Source organism: Sphaerodactylus townsendi, linkage group LG14, assembly GCF_021028975.2.
Source record: "Sphaerodactylus townsendi isolate TG3544 linkage group LG14, MPM_Stown_v2.3, whole genome shotgun sequence".
NCBI classification, from domain to species: Eukaryota; Metazoa; Chordata; class Lepidosauria; order Squamata; family Sphaerodactylidae; genus Sphaerodactylus; species Sphaerodactylus townsendi.
The window spans coordinates 11041506-11056783 of record NC_059438.1 but is presented as its reverse complement, the minus strand read 5'-3'; the positions used below and the strand labels follow the sequence as shown (position 1 = coordinate 11056783).

Below are 15278 nucleotides of genomic sequence, written 5' to 3'. Positions count from 1 at the left end.
TCCATCTTCCAGCAGCACGAATGGTGGCTGCTCTCCTGTCGTCTCTTTTTTGTTTGGGTACGGTTTCCAAGTGACTAGGGCCCCATGAATTAAATGGAGCTGCAAGAGAGAAAGGCAACAGACCATTCCATGCAGCACAAAAAAGACGTCTGCAGAACATCTTCAAAGGAGGAGGCTGCCTGTTTTCACCCCGCAAAACCCAAAATAAGACATCTGGCGGCTTCTGGGTGTTTTCCAGACAGCAAAGGGGTTGGGTGAGAAAGAGGCTGTTTCCTGCCTGACGTTTTCCTCTGTTTGAGCAGAAATAAGGCATTCTGAGGACATCTTGACAGAAAAGCTGTGCGGAATTCCTCCCCAAGACCTTTCTTTCTTTTTTTTTGCATCTGCAGGACATCTGATTCGTGCTGTGCAGGATGCACCCTTTTTTGGTCCATGGCTTTTCCTCCTATGCATATATCTACTCAGTTCATTGATTAATCGACTAAAACACACACACTTAATCAGCCAGGTTTTTTAAGAATTAGATGACAGTCCTCAACGCTGTCTGACGAGAGAATTCTCTGCTTTCCTTAAGAAACCATTTCACTTCCTCTTCTCGTCAATTTGATTAACCTGTCCTCTACATATTTAATAAATCTTGTTGTGATTTTTTTTAAAAGCTATTTAGTCGGTTGCCATTTGCACCATCCGTTTTGTATACCGAGACAGAATGACTAATTTGACTGGAGCAAACTTGGCTTAGCGGTTAATTCAGCCCTGACTGTGACCATTTATTTCCAGCTTCTGTTTTGATGTATTTCTTACAGCAAAGTTGTTAACTAGCCTCAGTTTATGACCTTCACATTTGCTTGTTTTTCCTCTGGAAATGTGGGTATATTTTGGCGTAATCGGTTATAAATAATCAACATGGCGGAGCAAGTCACTAGAATGGACAGGGAGCAATTTTCCACATTTTGCTTACGGATCGCAAAATGTTTGGGAACAGATGATAAGTAAACAAGGGAAAGTAATGAAAACTGCGTCCGGATCCGACAAAACAAGGATATATTCACATTGCCATAGGGTTCTTAATTTCAAACAGACATATTTTTAATATAAGATAAAGAGGACGGAGCACAAAACATTATCAGCCCAGTGTGGAAAGAATATACTCTGAATTAAAGATAGTGTTTTAATTAAGTGTATGAAAGGCTGGCTCTTATAATCATGTTTCAAATATTTAAATGTCTTTTCATCCATTCTACTCTCTGACTTGGCTGAATAATATATCAAAAACAAAAAGAAATGTATGGGAGCCTTTTGAAAATTCAATTAGTCCGGCAGAAGCGAAAAAAGAATTTCTTTTTCATTCAAAGGAAGTCAACCCCTACCCTTGTAATTGGAGGAGGGGAAGTCAGAATGGGAGAAAGAGAGAAAAACCCAAAATTCTGACAATTTTGCGTTTTGTTATGTATTTGCAATTATAATAGCCAAGGCTTCACCACTGGGAACGTTCTTTCATCCCAACTGTTTATATTTTATTAATTTGTAGTTTCTCTGGTAGAGAGCAAAAAGAGACTGAGAATGTCACTGATGCAGCTGGACCATTGTTTCCCAACCTGTGGGTCAGGACCCCAAAGTGGGTTGTGAAGCCTCTGAAAGAGGGTTTTGGAAGCGTGGGAGTGTACTAATGTGGAAGTGTACTGATTAAGAGCAGCAGTCTCTAATTCAACAAGCTCGCCGAGGCGGAAGGCTAGGGTCGCATGCCATTTCTGAGAAGAGGCCGGGATGCCGGGCGGCCAAGAGATGCCACTGTCAATCTGGTGGTGTCCCCTGGGCCTCTGGCATGTCGCCAAGGTTCAGGGACACGCCTCGCTCCCCAAGCACCTGCTCCAGCAGCGCAGGGTAGGGGGGACGGTCCCCAGGAGCTTCAGCAACGCCGGAGGTCCGGGACAAGGTAAGTGCCAGGAGGGGAGTGGAGGGTTTTGAAGTCAGCTGCCGCTCACCGGGCAGCTGCTTCAAGGCCATGCTTTTCCCCAACAAGCGCCTCCCAGCACTGGGAAACGCCGCTTCAAGGTGGTCGGGCGGTGCAGCGGGGTTGCACATGCCTCTTGTAATGGCGGCCTGGAGACGGCGTTTTTGCCGTCTCCAGGCCGCCATTAAATGCCCGTGCAGAAACGGCCCTGGAGAACTGAGTTTGATTCCCCGCTCCTCCACATGAGTGGCAGACTATTATACGCAGTAACAATTTGAGGTCTACCATTGTCCATTTTTGTTCTTCAATAACATGCTCTCCGAATCTTTGCCCAAAAACAATTTGCTCAGTAAATGGCCCAAGAATCACTGAAAAATAGTTGCCAGAAAGAAAGTGGATAAAACGGAGGAGACAAAAAGAATGGAAGTTACTGTGGGTCAACACTGGGGAGAAAAGTGTGGAATCAATGACGCGAACAAAATTCTCTGTTTCAGAAACATGCATGGTCAAAGCAAGCATAGTAGCCAACATAGTACGAGTCAGCGTGGTGTATTGGTTAAGAGCAGGTGCCTTCGAATCTGGAGGAACCGGGTTTGATTCCGCACTCTGTCACTTGAGCTGTGGAGGCTTATCTGGTGAACTAGATTAGCTTGTGCACTCCAACACATGCCAGCTGGGTGATCTTGGGCTTGTCACACAGTTCTCTGGAGCTCTCAGCCCCACCCACCTCACAGGGTGTTTGTTGTGCAGGGAAGGGAAAGGAGTTTGTAAGTCCCTTTGAGTCTCCTTACAGGAGAGAAAGGGGGGATATGAATCCAATTCTTCTTCTTCTTTTTCTTTTTCTTCTTCTTCCACTCCAAGACACTAGAGGGCACCAGTAATTTTGTTGGTTCAGAAAGTGGCACTGTGATTGGTGCTTGGCTGCCTGATACACTGGCTCAGAATTGTGTTTGTGTTTCTGCATTCAGAAGGTACTTTGACCTACCGTGATTGCCTTCCGTTCCTAGTATTCTTTGTAGCTCTGGTTGCCTAGTCAACAAGCTGTCATTTCATTTTCCATTCATGCGTGTATCCAGGTATGCAACCACCCAGAGGAATGTTAATGTGAACCAGGAGACAGGTATAGTGGGATGCATGATTAACGTGGATTTAAACATTCATAGGCAGAAAAAGAAATGCAGAAATGACTGTGGCTATATTGGAAATGCATTTGCTCTCCACAAGCAACACAACACTCTAAAATAAAAAAAAATATCCCCCTCCCCTTGAGATGCCGTGATTGGTGGGATTGATGGAAATGACACAAGTTTTAACTTTGCGAGCCGCCGCTATGGAAAACACGTATCGCCAAAGAGAAAAGTAATGAGAAATCACACTTTTCACCTGTGTGTAAGGTCATTGGAGCAACTCGGGAAAGTGATGGGAACTTATTACCGCCTGTCAGCTATTTGTTGACTCGAGTGGAATGAGGTGGTGGTCTCAGCTCCGCTCCCAGAAGACAGATGACTACCTCCAAATTGCTTCCGGCAGCACCCCCTGGGGCTCCCTTTTAGGCACAAGGCTAAAAGGTTGCCGTGACTAGATGGTGTTTTAGTTGCCCCCTCTTTCCATTTGCCTTGCTGTCTCCTGGCGCAGGTCTGTAGCATTTTGCTGGATGTCTGAAGGCAACACAACAGATTTTGTACAGGGGAGCTTGTTCAATGCCATTCTGCTGGCCAGCCTTACTCCCATACTGGAATTTGAATGAAAAGTGATATTGCTGTGCAATATCTGTCATGGTATCGGCTGTGTTCCAGCTGGGCTCATGGTGTAAACAGCTGGATGGACAAGAATCCTTTAGGACAGTGTTTCCCAACCTTTTCAACGTCATGGTACCCTTGACCTCACTCTTCATATCTCACTGTACCCCTGCCATCCCCCACACCTTCCCCTCCCAGGGTGAAGGGAAGCACGGGGGGGGGGGAGTGGCTGCTGACCTTGCGGCAGGCCTTGCCCCCCTGGGCCAGCTCCATGTCCTTGCTGGCACCTTTGGGAGACACCACAAAAGTGAGGGGGGCGGTAGCGTTTCTGCAGTACCCCTGGGACATGCTCACGGCACCCCAGGGTACCACAGAACCCTGGTTGGGGATCGCTGCTTTAGGAGCAATGGCTGTGGTTTCAACAAAAGGCCAAGAGAATAACTGAACACATGGTGGGAAACTGCCATTCCTTCAGAAGAGCTGGGTTCAGTGTCTTCTATATCTGACCTGCTACATTACATTTTATGCAAGAACTCTTTAATTGAATGAACAGGACAATCCCATCTGGTTAATTCCATCTATATATGTACAAAAGAATTATGAATCCCTCTTTTGTGTACACACAGAACTGAGTTTGCGGGCATGTCTTTAATGACTTTGAGCAAAGGCCAACAGATTCTTCCAAGACACACTCTACTGTTTTGGATTGATTCTTAGCCAGTTGCCATAGTGAATGGAATTCCCATTAGCCTTCTATCCAATTCTCCCTATTTTTTATATTAATATATATGGAAATTACTGTTGTTTGGATCAACCTTGGATAGAGGAGCAATGGTGGATTGCCTCAACTGATTTCCGTTGCCAAATATACATAATTATGGGGGATAGTTGAAATCTATCCTCCATAATAGCAGCAGTGGCGTAGGAGGTTAAGAGCTCGTGTATCTAATCTGGAGGAACCGGGTCTGATTCCCAGCTCTGCCGCCTGAGCTGTGGAGGCTTATCTGGGGAATTCAGATTAGCCTGTGCACTCCCACACACGCCAGCTGGGTGACCTTGGGCTAGTCACAGCCGGGAGTCTCCCTCAGCCCCACCTACCTCACAGGGTGTTTGTTGTGAGGGGGACAAGAGGATTGTCATTCCTTTGAGTTCCTGCAGGAGAGAAAGGGGGGATATAAATCCAAACTCTTCTTCTTCTTCTTCATCTATTGGCGTAGGGAGTTAAGAGCCTGCATTCAATCTGAGGAACTGGGTCTGATTCCCAGCTCTGTCGCTTTGAGCCGTGGAGGCAGTTTTATTCAAATCCAGATTAGCCTTGCACCCAAGACTAGCTGGGTGACCTTGGGCTAGTCACAGCTTCTCGGAGCTCTCTCAGCCCCACCTACCTCACAGGGTGTTTGTTGTGAGGGGGGAAGGGCAAGGAGATTGTCAGCCCCTTTGAGTCTCCTGCAGGAGAGAAAGGGGGGATATAAATCCAAACTCTTCTTCTTCTTCTTCATCGTACTGTTCTGCTGTGGAAAAAAACTACGCATGAAATTCAAAAATGTTACTTGGTCATCAGGAGAAGGTACAACATTTATTATCCATGGATGAAGAACAAGATTCGAGTCCAGTAGGACCTTTAAAACCGACAAGATTTCCAGAATACAAGCTTATACTTTGGAACTCTTGTAGGCCTTTACAGTGTTGCAGGACTGAATCTTGTCCTTTTAGGTCAGTATTCATACACACCTGAAACGAAGTCATGTATGTGCGTTATGTTTATGCCCAGGGCTGTCTCTGCAGAAGTATCTAAATTATGGAATTATCTTCTAGAGAGAGAGAGACAGGTAAGATAGAAAGACAGACAAATAGATAAAAGATAAATAGGCTGGCAACTTTATAGGCAGGAGTTGGAGAGCTCCCAGAATTTTAACTGATCTCTAGACAAAAGACATCAGCCCCTCTGGAGAAAATGGCTTCTTTGGAAGGTGTACCCTATGGCATTATACCCTACTGTGATCCCTCCAGTGGTGGGATCCCATGGTGGTGGGATTCAAACTGTGGCGTAGCACCAATGGGACTGGGCGGGGCATGACGGGGCGTGGCCAGGCACGACGGGGGCGGGATTGTGGCAAGGACGCAGCCGCTGCGCCGGTCCTTGGGCGGGAAATGAATGCACACAGGCGCAGGCTGCCACGCACACCGGTGCACCTCCTGCTAGAGTGCTTCAAGTTCTACGTGCTACTGCTGAGAGGAGGGGCATAACTAAGGCAAAAATCACGTGGCAAAATCACCAATTAGTAACCCCCTCTCGGCACACACAAATAATTAGTAACCTACTCTTGGGAACACTGTGAGAACCTGCTGGATCCCACCTCTGGGTCCCTCCCTTCCTCAACCCCCATTCAACCCAAACTTCACCCCAAAGTCTCCAAGAATTCTCCCACCTGGACCTGTCTGTTGGGCTGCTAGATTAAAACATTACAGAAATCATTGACTTGTTGTTCATTAGTGATGGCTTATTTCTGTTGGGTTTCCTACTGACTATATGAGGTGGGGAGCTCTCCTTCTGCCTTCCTCCTCCTCCCCTTCACTTTAGTCATTTATTTTATATTGTTCCCTGCATTTCTTAATTAGTTTTTAAGGCTGTGAGTTGTAACTTTGGGGTGGTTTTATTGCTTCTGGATGTAATGATGGTTTTGCTGATGTTTTATTGCTGCACTCATTGTGCCACCTGCTTTTGACTCCTTTAATGATTCTTTTATTGGCTCCAATTCTTTATTTAGAAACTGCCTCGAGAATGTAATTGCTAATAGTCAGGACTGAACAATCTGAAATAAAGATTGCTAAGCGCTACACGTGGCATCTATAACAGTCCATTCATAAATGTCCGGTACTTTTCCCGTAGGTAGCCCTCCGGCCACAGGCACGGGGACACTGCAGATCACCTTGGAAGACGTCAACGACAACGCCCCTTCCATTTATCCGATGGTAGCAATGGTCTGTGAAGATCAGAAAGACGTGAAGGTGATCCTCGGAGCCTTAGACAAGGATCTTCGCCCCAACACGGAGCCCTTCAAATTTGAGCTGAGCAAACAGTCTGGTCAAGAGAAAGTATGGAAAGTCACCAGAATTAACAGTAAGCCCGTTACATGTAGCTGATGCATGACAAATTGCCTGGTCCAATATTTGTATGTGTTACAATCCGCTTCTCGCTGCATGCTGTAGTCACAAGCAGAAAAGTGTCCATGTGCCTCTAGGAGGCAAAAAAACACCAAACCTCCAAATGCATGTGTGATACAAGATTCTCATGTTGTTCCCCAAGGACATTTATTATTATTATTATTATTATTTATTGGGTTTATAGACCGCCCTCCCCCGGAGGGCTCAGGGCGGTGAACAATATATAGATAGATCACAATCAAGTTAAAATACAATAAATATAGGTTAATATGGCTCTAATAAAAATAAACCCTACCCCATTAAAATGCAGCTTATAAATTAATGTTAAATTAATGTTAACTCAAGATGGCGCCTGCTATCAATTCCCTCTAAAAACCCCAGAAGGGAAGGGTGGTAGGACCCACATGATGTTATACAAAAAGAAGGAGGGAGGAGGGAGGGGCCCCTTTCAACGGCTAGTCTCCCCAAAGGCCCGGTGGAACAATTCTGTCTTGCAGGCCCTGCGGAACTCAGCAAGATCCCGCAGGGCCCGGACAGCTGGTGGAAGAGCGTTCCACCAGGCAGGGGCCAGAGCTGTAAAGGCTCTGGCCCGGGTGGAGGCCAGCCGTATCATTGAGGGGCCAGGGATCACCAGTAAGTTGGCACATATTCTAGTGGCTGAGACTGAGCGGTCACTCCACAGAGAATTTGTGCATGCAATTTCTGTCGTAGTCATTGATGAGCGTCTCTGAATGGGGGCCAACATACCACGGGTTGCCCTGTCAGCCAAGGATAGCAGTATCTATTAGAACATGACCATACAGCCCGGAAACCACAGCTCCCCAATAGCAGTATTGTGCACCAGAACTGAACAAACTTTACTTCAAAGCCTTCTCCCCCTTTTTAAAAACTTTGCTTTGATTCCTTCTGGGATTTGGCTTCAGAGACAAAAAAAAATAAAGACCAATAGCCCCAGATCCTTGCACTGGGTCCCTACTTCACTCAAGTCTGCAGCTATTTTTGTGGAAAAGCAACAAAGCATCCTGGGTTCGTTTGAAAGGGGACCAAGTGGGTGGTGGAGCATCTGCAGAAATCTGTGCTGTGGGGGAAAGCGTTGAGGCGATAAGGATGTTGAAAGCGTCGCCCCCAGCCATAACACTGAAATGTTGCCCAGAGTTTCCTTGGTGGAGTTTCAGATTTTCTCCAACATAAAGCTGCCCACAAATTCAGTTACTCAAAGAAGGCTGAAGCAGACAGATTTCTGTTGAAGGTCCCCTGATGGGCAGCAGTGATTTCACAGGCACCCGGTGCATCAAATCTTCTGCCATTGGAGTGAATGGGAATCCTGCCACTCCGTCAATGGGCAAAAAACAATTCCTTGGGAAATGGCCCGCTGGATGTACTGTGTTCATTCCAGGCAATGGGAGAGTGAGCGCTAACACTGGTTTCTTTTCAGAAGAAATGAGGGGTGCGAATAAAGAATCGCATGCATTCGCCAAACAGGTTTTTCCACGATCTTAACTATGCCTGCAAACACAGATGTTGAGAAATAGCTTCTTTACATTCATTTTTTTTTAAAAAAATATTAATTTTTATGCATAATAAAACACACAAAAATAGAACATTGTAGGAAAAAACAGCAACTGCATACCAAACAAAATAAGCAATAAAATGGATCTTAATGTTCAATGAATTATAAACATGATACAAATTTAAGAGAGACAACCCACCCCCCCGTCTTACTTATTTCACCTTATATTCTGCTATTCAAATGACTCCCACTGGTATATATCAAATAAACAATTACTTATAGTCTTAACTACTAACGTATTAAGAGCATATTAACACAGTCATATAGTTCCTCTGAATCTACTTTTTAATCTCCGGTAGTATTATTAATTTTTTTGAATAATTGATTTAGCTACATATAAAAAATACAATTCCCATTTCGAATCAAATTCTTGTTTTGACTGTCTATGGACAAGTTTCATTAGCCATGGTCACATTCTCCCTTTCGTTTTCTCTGCAAATTTCTGTGTTTTGACATTTTTCGGCTTTCGACTTCAATTGTTTAATAAAGCAATTTGTTAAGGGAAAAAAATCAGATTTGTAGGGTGCAGAATTCACATCATAAGTGATATATGTTGGCCAGGTCCCTGCCGTGCTTTTCCATGGGTCTAGTTCAGTGATAGCAAACCTTTTCGAGACCGAGTGCCCAAATTGCAAGCCAAAACCCACTTATTGATCGCAAAGTGCCAACACAGCAAGTTAACTTGAATACCGAGGTTTCAATTTAGAAAAAAAGGTTGGCTCCAAGGCGTGCGTTACTCGGGAGTAAGCTTGATGGTAGTCGGTGGCTTTGCTTTGAAGCAACTGTGCAATGTTTCACATGAGTGAATCACAACCCTAGGAGGGTTTACTCAGAAGCAAGCCTCATTGCCAGCAACCGAGCTTACTTCCAGGTAAAGGATCGCGCTTTAGTTCTTTGCATGAAAATCAGTGGGGTTTAACAGCGCTTAAAAGGGTTACCTACACTGCTTCCCCAAAACTAGGTCTTAAGTTTAATGATAATAATCAAGCCCAGGCCAGCCTAGGTGTGTGTGTGTGGGACTCTGTTTGTGTGTGCCCACAGAGAGGGCTCTGAGTGCCACCTCTGGCACCCGTGCCATAGGTTCGCCATCACTGGTCTAGTTACTTGGCAATGCTCCGAACCAGAAGTCTGAGGAAAGGCAGGTCTCTCTCAAGACCCCAAACCGCTCAGAACGCTGTCCACAAGACTCTTTGCCAACTGTCTCAACCACATTGATTGTTGTGAGGATAAAATGGAGGTGAGAGACTGAGAGGGCAGGATGAAAAAGTAGTAGACACTGAGAATTAAATGACAGAATCCATCACTCCAAGACAAGGAGGTGGCCACTTGCTTCAATGACTTCTGAAAGAAAATGAGCCACATTCAGGGAGGAGGCCTCTTCCTGACCAGATTTTTTAAATGTGTTTCCGGGTTACTTGTGATGTCATCACGGTGATGTGTGAGCACTCTGGTATTTGGGCAAAAGCTAAGAACATAAGAACAAGCGAGCTGGATCAGACCAGAGTCCATCTAGTCCAGCTCTCTGCTACTCGCAGCGGCCCACCAGGTGCCATTGGGAGCTCACGTGCAGGATGTGAAAACAATGGCCTTCTGCGGCTGTTGCTCCCAAGCACCTGGACTGTTAAGGCATTTGCAATCTCACATCAAGGAGGATCAAGATTGGTAGCCATAGATCGACTTCTCCTCCATAAATCTGTCCAAGCCCCTTTTAAAGCTAAATGGTAGAAGTCGTTTTTATCATAGCAGTTTGCCCAAATACCAAAGCATCCCACATCACCAGTGACATGATGACCTCACTTCCCTTTGCTGCCCGGCAACTCTGTTTATATCTGAAGGTACTATTTTCCTCTCTTATTCCCGTGGTGAATGATTGTATGCTATGTCTGGATTTACTCATGCTTCATAAGCCTCCACTACCCTAACGGTTATTTCCTGATTTCTCTCAGATACTCACGCCCAGGTCATCTTGCCTCAGAACTTGAAGAAGGCCCACTACAATATCCCCATCTCGGTGACGGATTCGGGGACGCCTCCTCTCACTAACAATATAGAACTGAAAATGCAGGTGTGCTCCTGCACAAAATACAGCAAACCGGACTGCAGCTCGTCCTCCACCCTTCACATCAGCATGGTCCTAATCTTCGTTTCGCTCTTCAGTTTATACTGTAAGTCCCCAACCTGACTCTTGATTTGGCTTTAGGTTTTAATGCAGCACCGTTTGCTAGACTTGTGTCTCCAAACCTCTGAAGGCGAGGAGTTACGGCGTGCAGGAGATCCCTGGTTCGGTCCTCAGTATCTCCAGTTAAGATGCTAAGGTACAGTCAGCAGGGAAAGAGCTGCCTGCACGCTTTCCTGTGACACCTGAATGGCCTTCCCCAGAGAGGAAGTGTGGTGTTGCGGTTAAGAATGGTGGGGCTCTAAGCTGAAGAACCGGGTTTGCTTCCCCGCTCCTCCACATGAGCAGTGGATTCTAATTTGGTGAACTGGATTTGTTTCCCTTCTCCTCTACATGAAGCCTGCTGGGTGACCTTGGGCTAGTCACAGTTCTCTCAGAACTCTCTCAAGTCCCATCTACCTCACAAGGTGCCCGTTGTGGGGAGAGGAAGGGAAGGAGTTTGTAAGACTCCTCATGGTTGAGAAAAGTGAGGTATAAATTCAAACTCTTCTTCTTCTTAGTTGGAAACAGAACACTGCATTAACTGGATGCTTGGGCTGAGCCCGTGGTGGCGAACCTTTGGCACTCCAGATGTTATGGACTACAATTCCCATCAGCCCCTGCCAGCATGGTCAATTGGTCATTGGAGCAGCAGTGGCGTAGGAGGTTAAGAGCTCGTGTATCGAATCTGGAGGAACCGGGTTTGATTCCCAGCTCTGCCACCTGAGCTGTGGAGGCTTATCTGGGGAATTCAGATTAGCCTGTACACTCCCACACACGCCAGCTGGGTGACCTTGGGCTAGTCGCAGAGCTCTCTCAGCCCCACCTACCTCACAGCGCGTTTGTTGTGAGGGAGGAAGGGCAAGGAGATTGTCAGCCCCTTTGAGTCTCCTGCAGGAGAGAAAGGGGGGATATAAATCCAAACTCTTCTTCTTTATGCTGGCAGGGGCTGATGGGAATTGTAGTCCATAACATCTGGAGTGCCAAAGGTTCGCCACCACTGGTCTGAGCCAACATGGCTCTTAGGTTTGTATTAATCCCAAGTCGGGTTCAGTGATCAACCTGGAATATCAATCATTTATGATAGTTCTGATTCTTTCCATTTTCTACAGCTGGGGTCCCCAACCTTTCTGAGCCCGTGGGCACTTCTAGAGTTCAAACACAGTGTGGTAAACACAGCCACAAAATGGCTGGCACATGCTAAAAAGGCATCACTTCCCTTGAATCACACAGTGGGGTACCAAAACATTCTCAAAAATCTGCACAGCCAATCAAATCCCCACTGGCCAATCAAAGGCCTTGTTAAGCAACACCCCCCTCAGCTCCACCCACTTTCTAAAAACACTTTGTGGACCCCAGGAAGGAAAAAAAATGTAGCATTAGGCACCACATCAGAATTCAGAGACCTTTATTAGGCACCACATTATAGAATGCGGCTGGGAATCCAGCCAAAGAGCTGGCTATACAGTTTAGCGTCAGAGCTGATACAGCTGCCAAAACTTGCCAACTTCACATCTGGGATGCTTAATTCCACAGACTGAGGTGTTTGTTTTATAACTGTTGTTAACTTCAGAACACTCTCTTCCGCAGTCCAAATATTTATCAGAATAATCAACGATGACGATGCCATTAAAAGCTACGAGCTCCTTAATGTGCGTCGAACCAATGAAATATCCCGAACGCTCGGGGCAAACTTATGGGTTTTAATTTTTTTGTGGGGAAATCTCCTTTCTGCCTCTGCTCGTACTTTATGAATCACTTCTGCCTTAGAGGTAAATTCCTCTGTCAAGTGAGCACTTTTCAATCCCGTGCCACGTTTTGTTGTCTGCGTGCGTATGCTCGACAATCTGGAGCGTAGGCTAAGCAAAGCAATGAGCAAGCTTGTCCGTATGACTATGGCCCTATGTGAATCTCCTGCCAGAACAAAACATCTTGGTATTATCATTTAAATGGGGCAATTATTATCTAAGCATCAAAGATATGCCTGTTCAGGAATTCACCCAAGTGATATGTGGTGATGTGTATTTTTTTTAAATGACCGTATCAATGGATTTTAATAGTTCCAAAGGATTGCGGTAGAGCATATGGACGGACTGTCACCAGCAAGGGAAGAAATGTGTTCCAGCTACACCAGTGTTGTGAAAACAGTCTGTCTAGGATTACACTGTGGAATCCCTGTTCAAATTTAGGTTTTTATGGGTGGTGAGTATCTGCACATTATGTTGATGGTGCAGCCAAGACAATGCATACAGGAAAATTCAGGTTCCATCCCTAAAACTGCAGTTTCTGCTTACCTGACATCCACCTTTTTGCAAGCTGGCATACCCCCACTTGATCTGCCTCCATGCCACCATTCTAAATCAATACTGACTGTTTCCAGTAGGCAGCTGTGTTACTGTGTAGTAGCCCAGCTGAAAACTGCAGTTTGGTGGCACCTTAAAGACCAAAAGCATTTTTCCTGAGTATGAATTTTTTTGCTCTGAGCTCTCAGAACAAAAGATAGGATAAAAATCACCTGGAGTTCCCTTAGTTTCTAGTCAGGCTCTTAGACAACACAATGAAGAAGGAGAAGGAGAAGGAGAAGGAGAAGGAGAAGGAGAAGGAGAAGGGTTTGGATTTATACCCCACCTTTCTCTCCTGTAAGGAGACTCCAAGTGGCCTACAAGCTCCTTTTCCTTCCTTTCCCCACAACAGACACTGTATGAGGTAGGTGTGGAGTGGAATGGTCTGTTGCCTTTCTCTCTTGCAGCTCCATTTAATTCATTAATTCAGAGCTAGTTCTGAGAGAACTGTGTCTAGCCCAAGGTCACCCAGCAGGAATGTAGGAGTGCAGAAACGCTCATGTACATGGGGCCCTTAGAACAGACCAGATAGGTTTCTTGAGTCCTCAATATTGTACCCCCCTAGCAAAGTCCCTTCCTATGCTATTTTTAAAAAGACCTATCTGTGAACAGTTGCTTGGTACTTTTTCCAGCTCATGCTAAGTGTTGTGGACTTGCTCTCTATTTCCGGGGTGCTTTGTAAACTGCAAAGTTTGACTGCGGCAGCCCTAAGTAAAATACTCCATTAACCTGCTGCGAAGTGAGGCGGCAAAGACTAGGCTTGATGTGCAGAGATTAAATGAGTTTTGTGGACTCTGCATTGAAATTAATTTGTCAAACTAAGTGTGAAAGGCCTCAGGTGTGCCGGGGGATGGTGAATCATGCAGGCTGTGATTGCAAACAAGCCGCAAAGTTATCCTCGTATTTAACCATCTATTAATTTTCTCCAGCCTTCCAGTGAAATGTCAACCCCTAGCTCTTTCTCCGCCGCCTCGTGAGCAAGCTCTCTGCCTCCGAGTCCTCCCCCCCATCTCAGCAATGAACCTCAAGGCTAAAGAGGCTATATGGTTTCATTTCCCTCCTGGTCTGCCAATCCTGAATACATAAACCATTAAACCTTGTCTTAATTAGATTATTTGAATGTGCTGTGATAGGACTGGCAGAATTCTTCAGAGGAGCCTGTTGAAGGTTCGTCTAGACTAGGATGCATTTTCTCACAGTAACAAGTCAACGCCTTGGAACCCAAGAGGTGGAGTGGTCTAATAACTGTCTGTTAAAATATATTAAATATACATTTTCATGCACTGGGCCTAACCCTCGACAATAGAGAAGTATACATAAAAATCTCAATAGAAAATATATATCCATATCTAAAAACACACATAAAGTATCACAAAATGTACCACGAATAACCACAAGACCTCAATGGTTAGGGTCATACACAAAATATCCCAGAATCTACCCCCAAAAGATTGAACGTGTTTTGATCCCACTGGATCTTCTTCAGACGTTAATAAATAACCCATGCACAGTGCATGAGTTATATAATATAAAGAGAATTCTAGGTGTCCATTTCAACCATTTTTCTCCTCTCTGCAGTGTAACTATTGGAATGCATGGTAGAACCCAGGAGCTATGTTCATCTGGTTTTAGGCAGGGAACATAAGGGATTAGGTGCAAAGGATCATGAGCACAGTTAACCCTAGCAGAAGAGATCTGCACTTCTCTTTTTGTCCCCTGAAAGTTTGAAAGTTATTCCTTTAGGTCAGCAGTGGCGTAGTGGTTAAGAGCAGGTGCACTCTAATCTGGAGGAACCGGGTTTGATTCCCTGCTCTGCCACCTGAGCTGTGGAGGCTTATCTGGGGAATTCAGATTAGCCTGTGCACTCCCACACATGCCAGCTGGGTGACCTTGGGCTAGTCACATTCTTTGGAGCTTTCTCAGCCCCACCTACCTCACAGGGTGTTTGTTGTGAGGGGGGAAGGGAAAGGAGTTTGTAAGCCCCTTTTGAGTCTCCTTGCAGGAGAGAAAGGGGGGATATAAATCCAAACTCTTCTTCTTCTTCTTCTTCTTCTTCTTCTTCTTCTTCTTCTTCTTCTTCTTCTTCTTCTTCTTCTTCTTCTTCTTCTTCTTCTTCTTCTTCTTCTTCTTCTTCTTCTTCTTCTCCTCCTCCTCCTTCTTGCAGGAGAGAAATGGGGGATATAAATCCAACTCTTCCTCTTCTTCCCAAATAGCATGGGGGAAGGGAAAGAAGGAATCAGAAGGAGAAGGAGGGGTCATCAGGAATCAGACTCTCCCTCTCCCCTGGTTTGTAGTACTGTTGTGCTCTCAAAGGACAAATCTGGATTCAAGTCACTACACATACGAAAGAAAT

At 45.4% G+C, this 15278-nt stretch overlaps 1 protein-coding gene across 1 annotated transcript in view; it reads left to right on the top strand.

The window, feature by feature from the left end:
* Window positions 1–15278, top strand: part of CDH13 (cadherin 13) — a 714654-nt gene that overhangs the window by 688403 nt on the left and 10973 nt on the right. The window contains exons 12-13 of the mRNA XM_048515605.1: window positions 6584–6814; window positions 10375–10593. Of these exons, the coding sequence (XP_048371562.1) occupies window positions 6584–6814; window positions 10375–10593 (450 nt within the window). The remainder of the gene's footprint in view (window positions 1–6583; window positions 6815–10374; window positions 10594–15278) is intronic.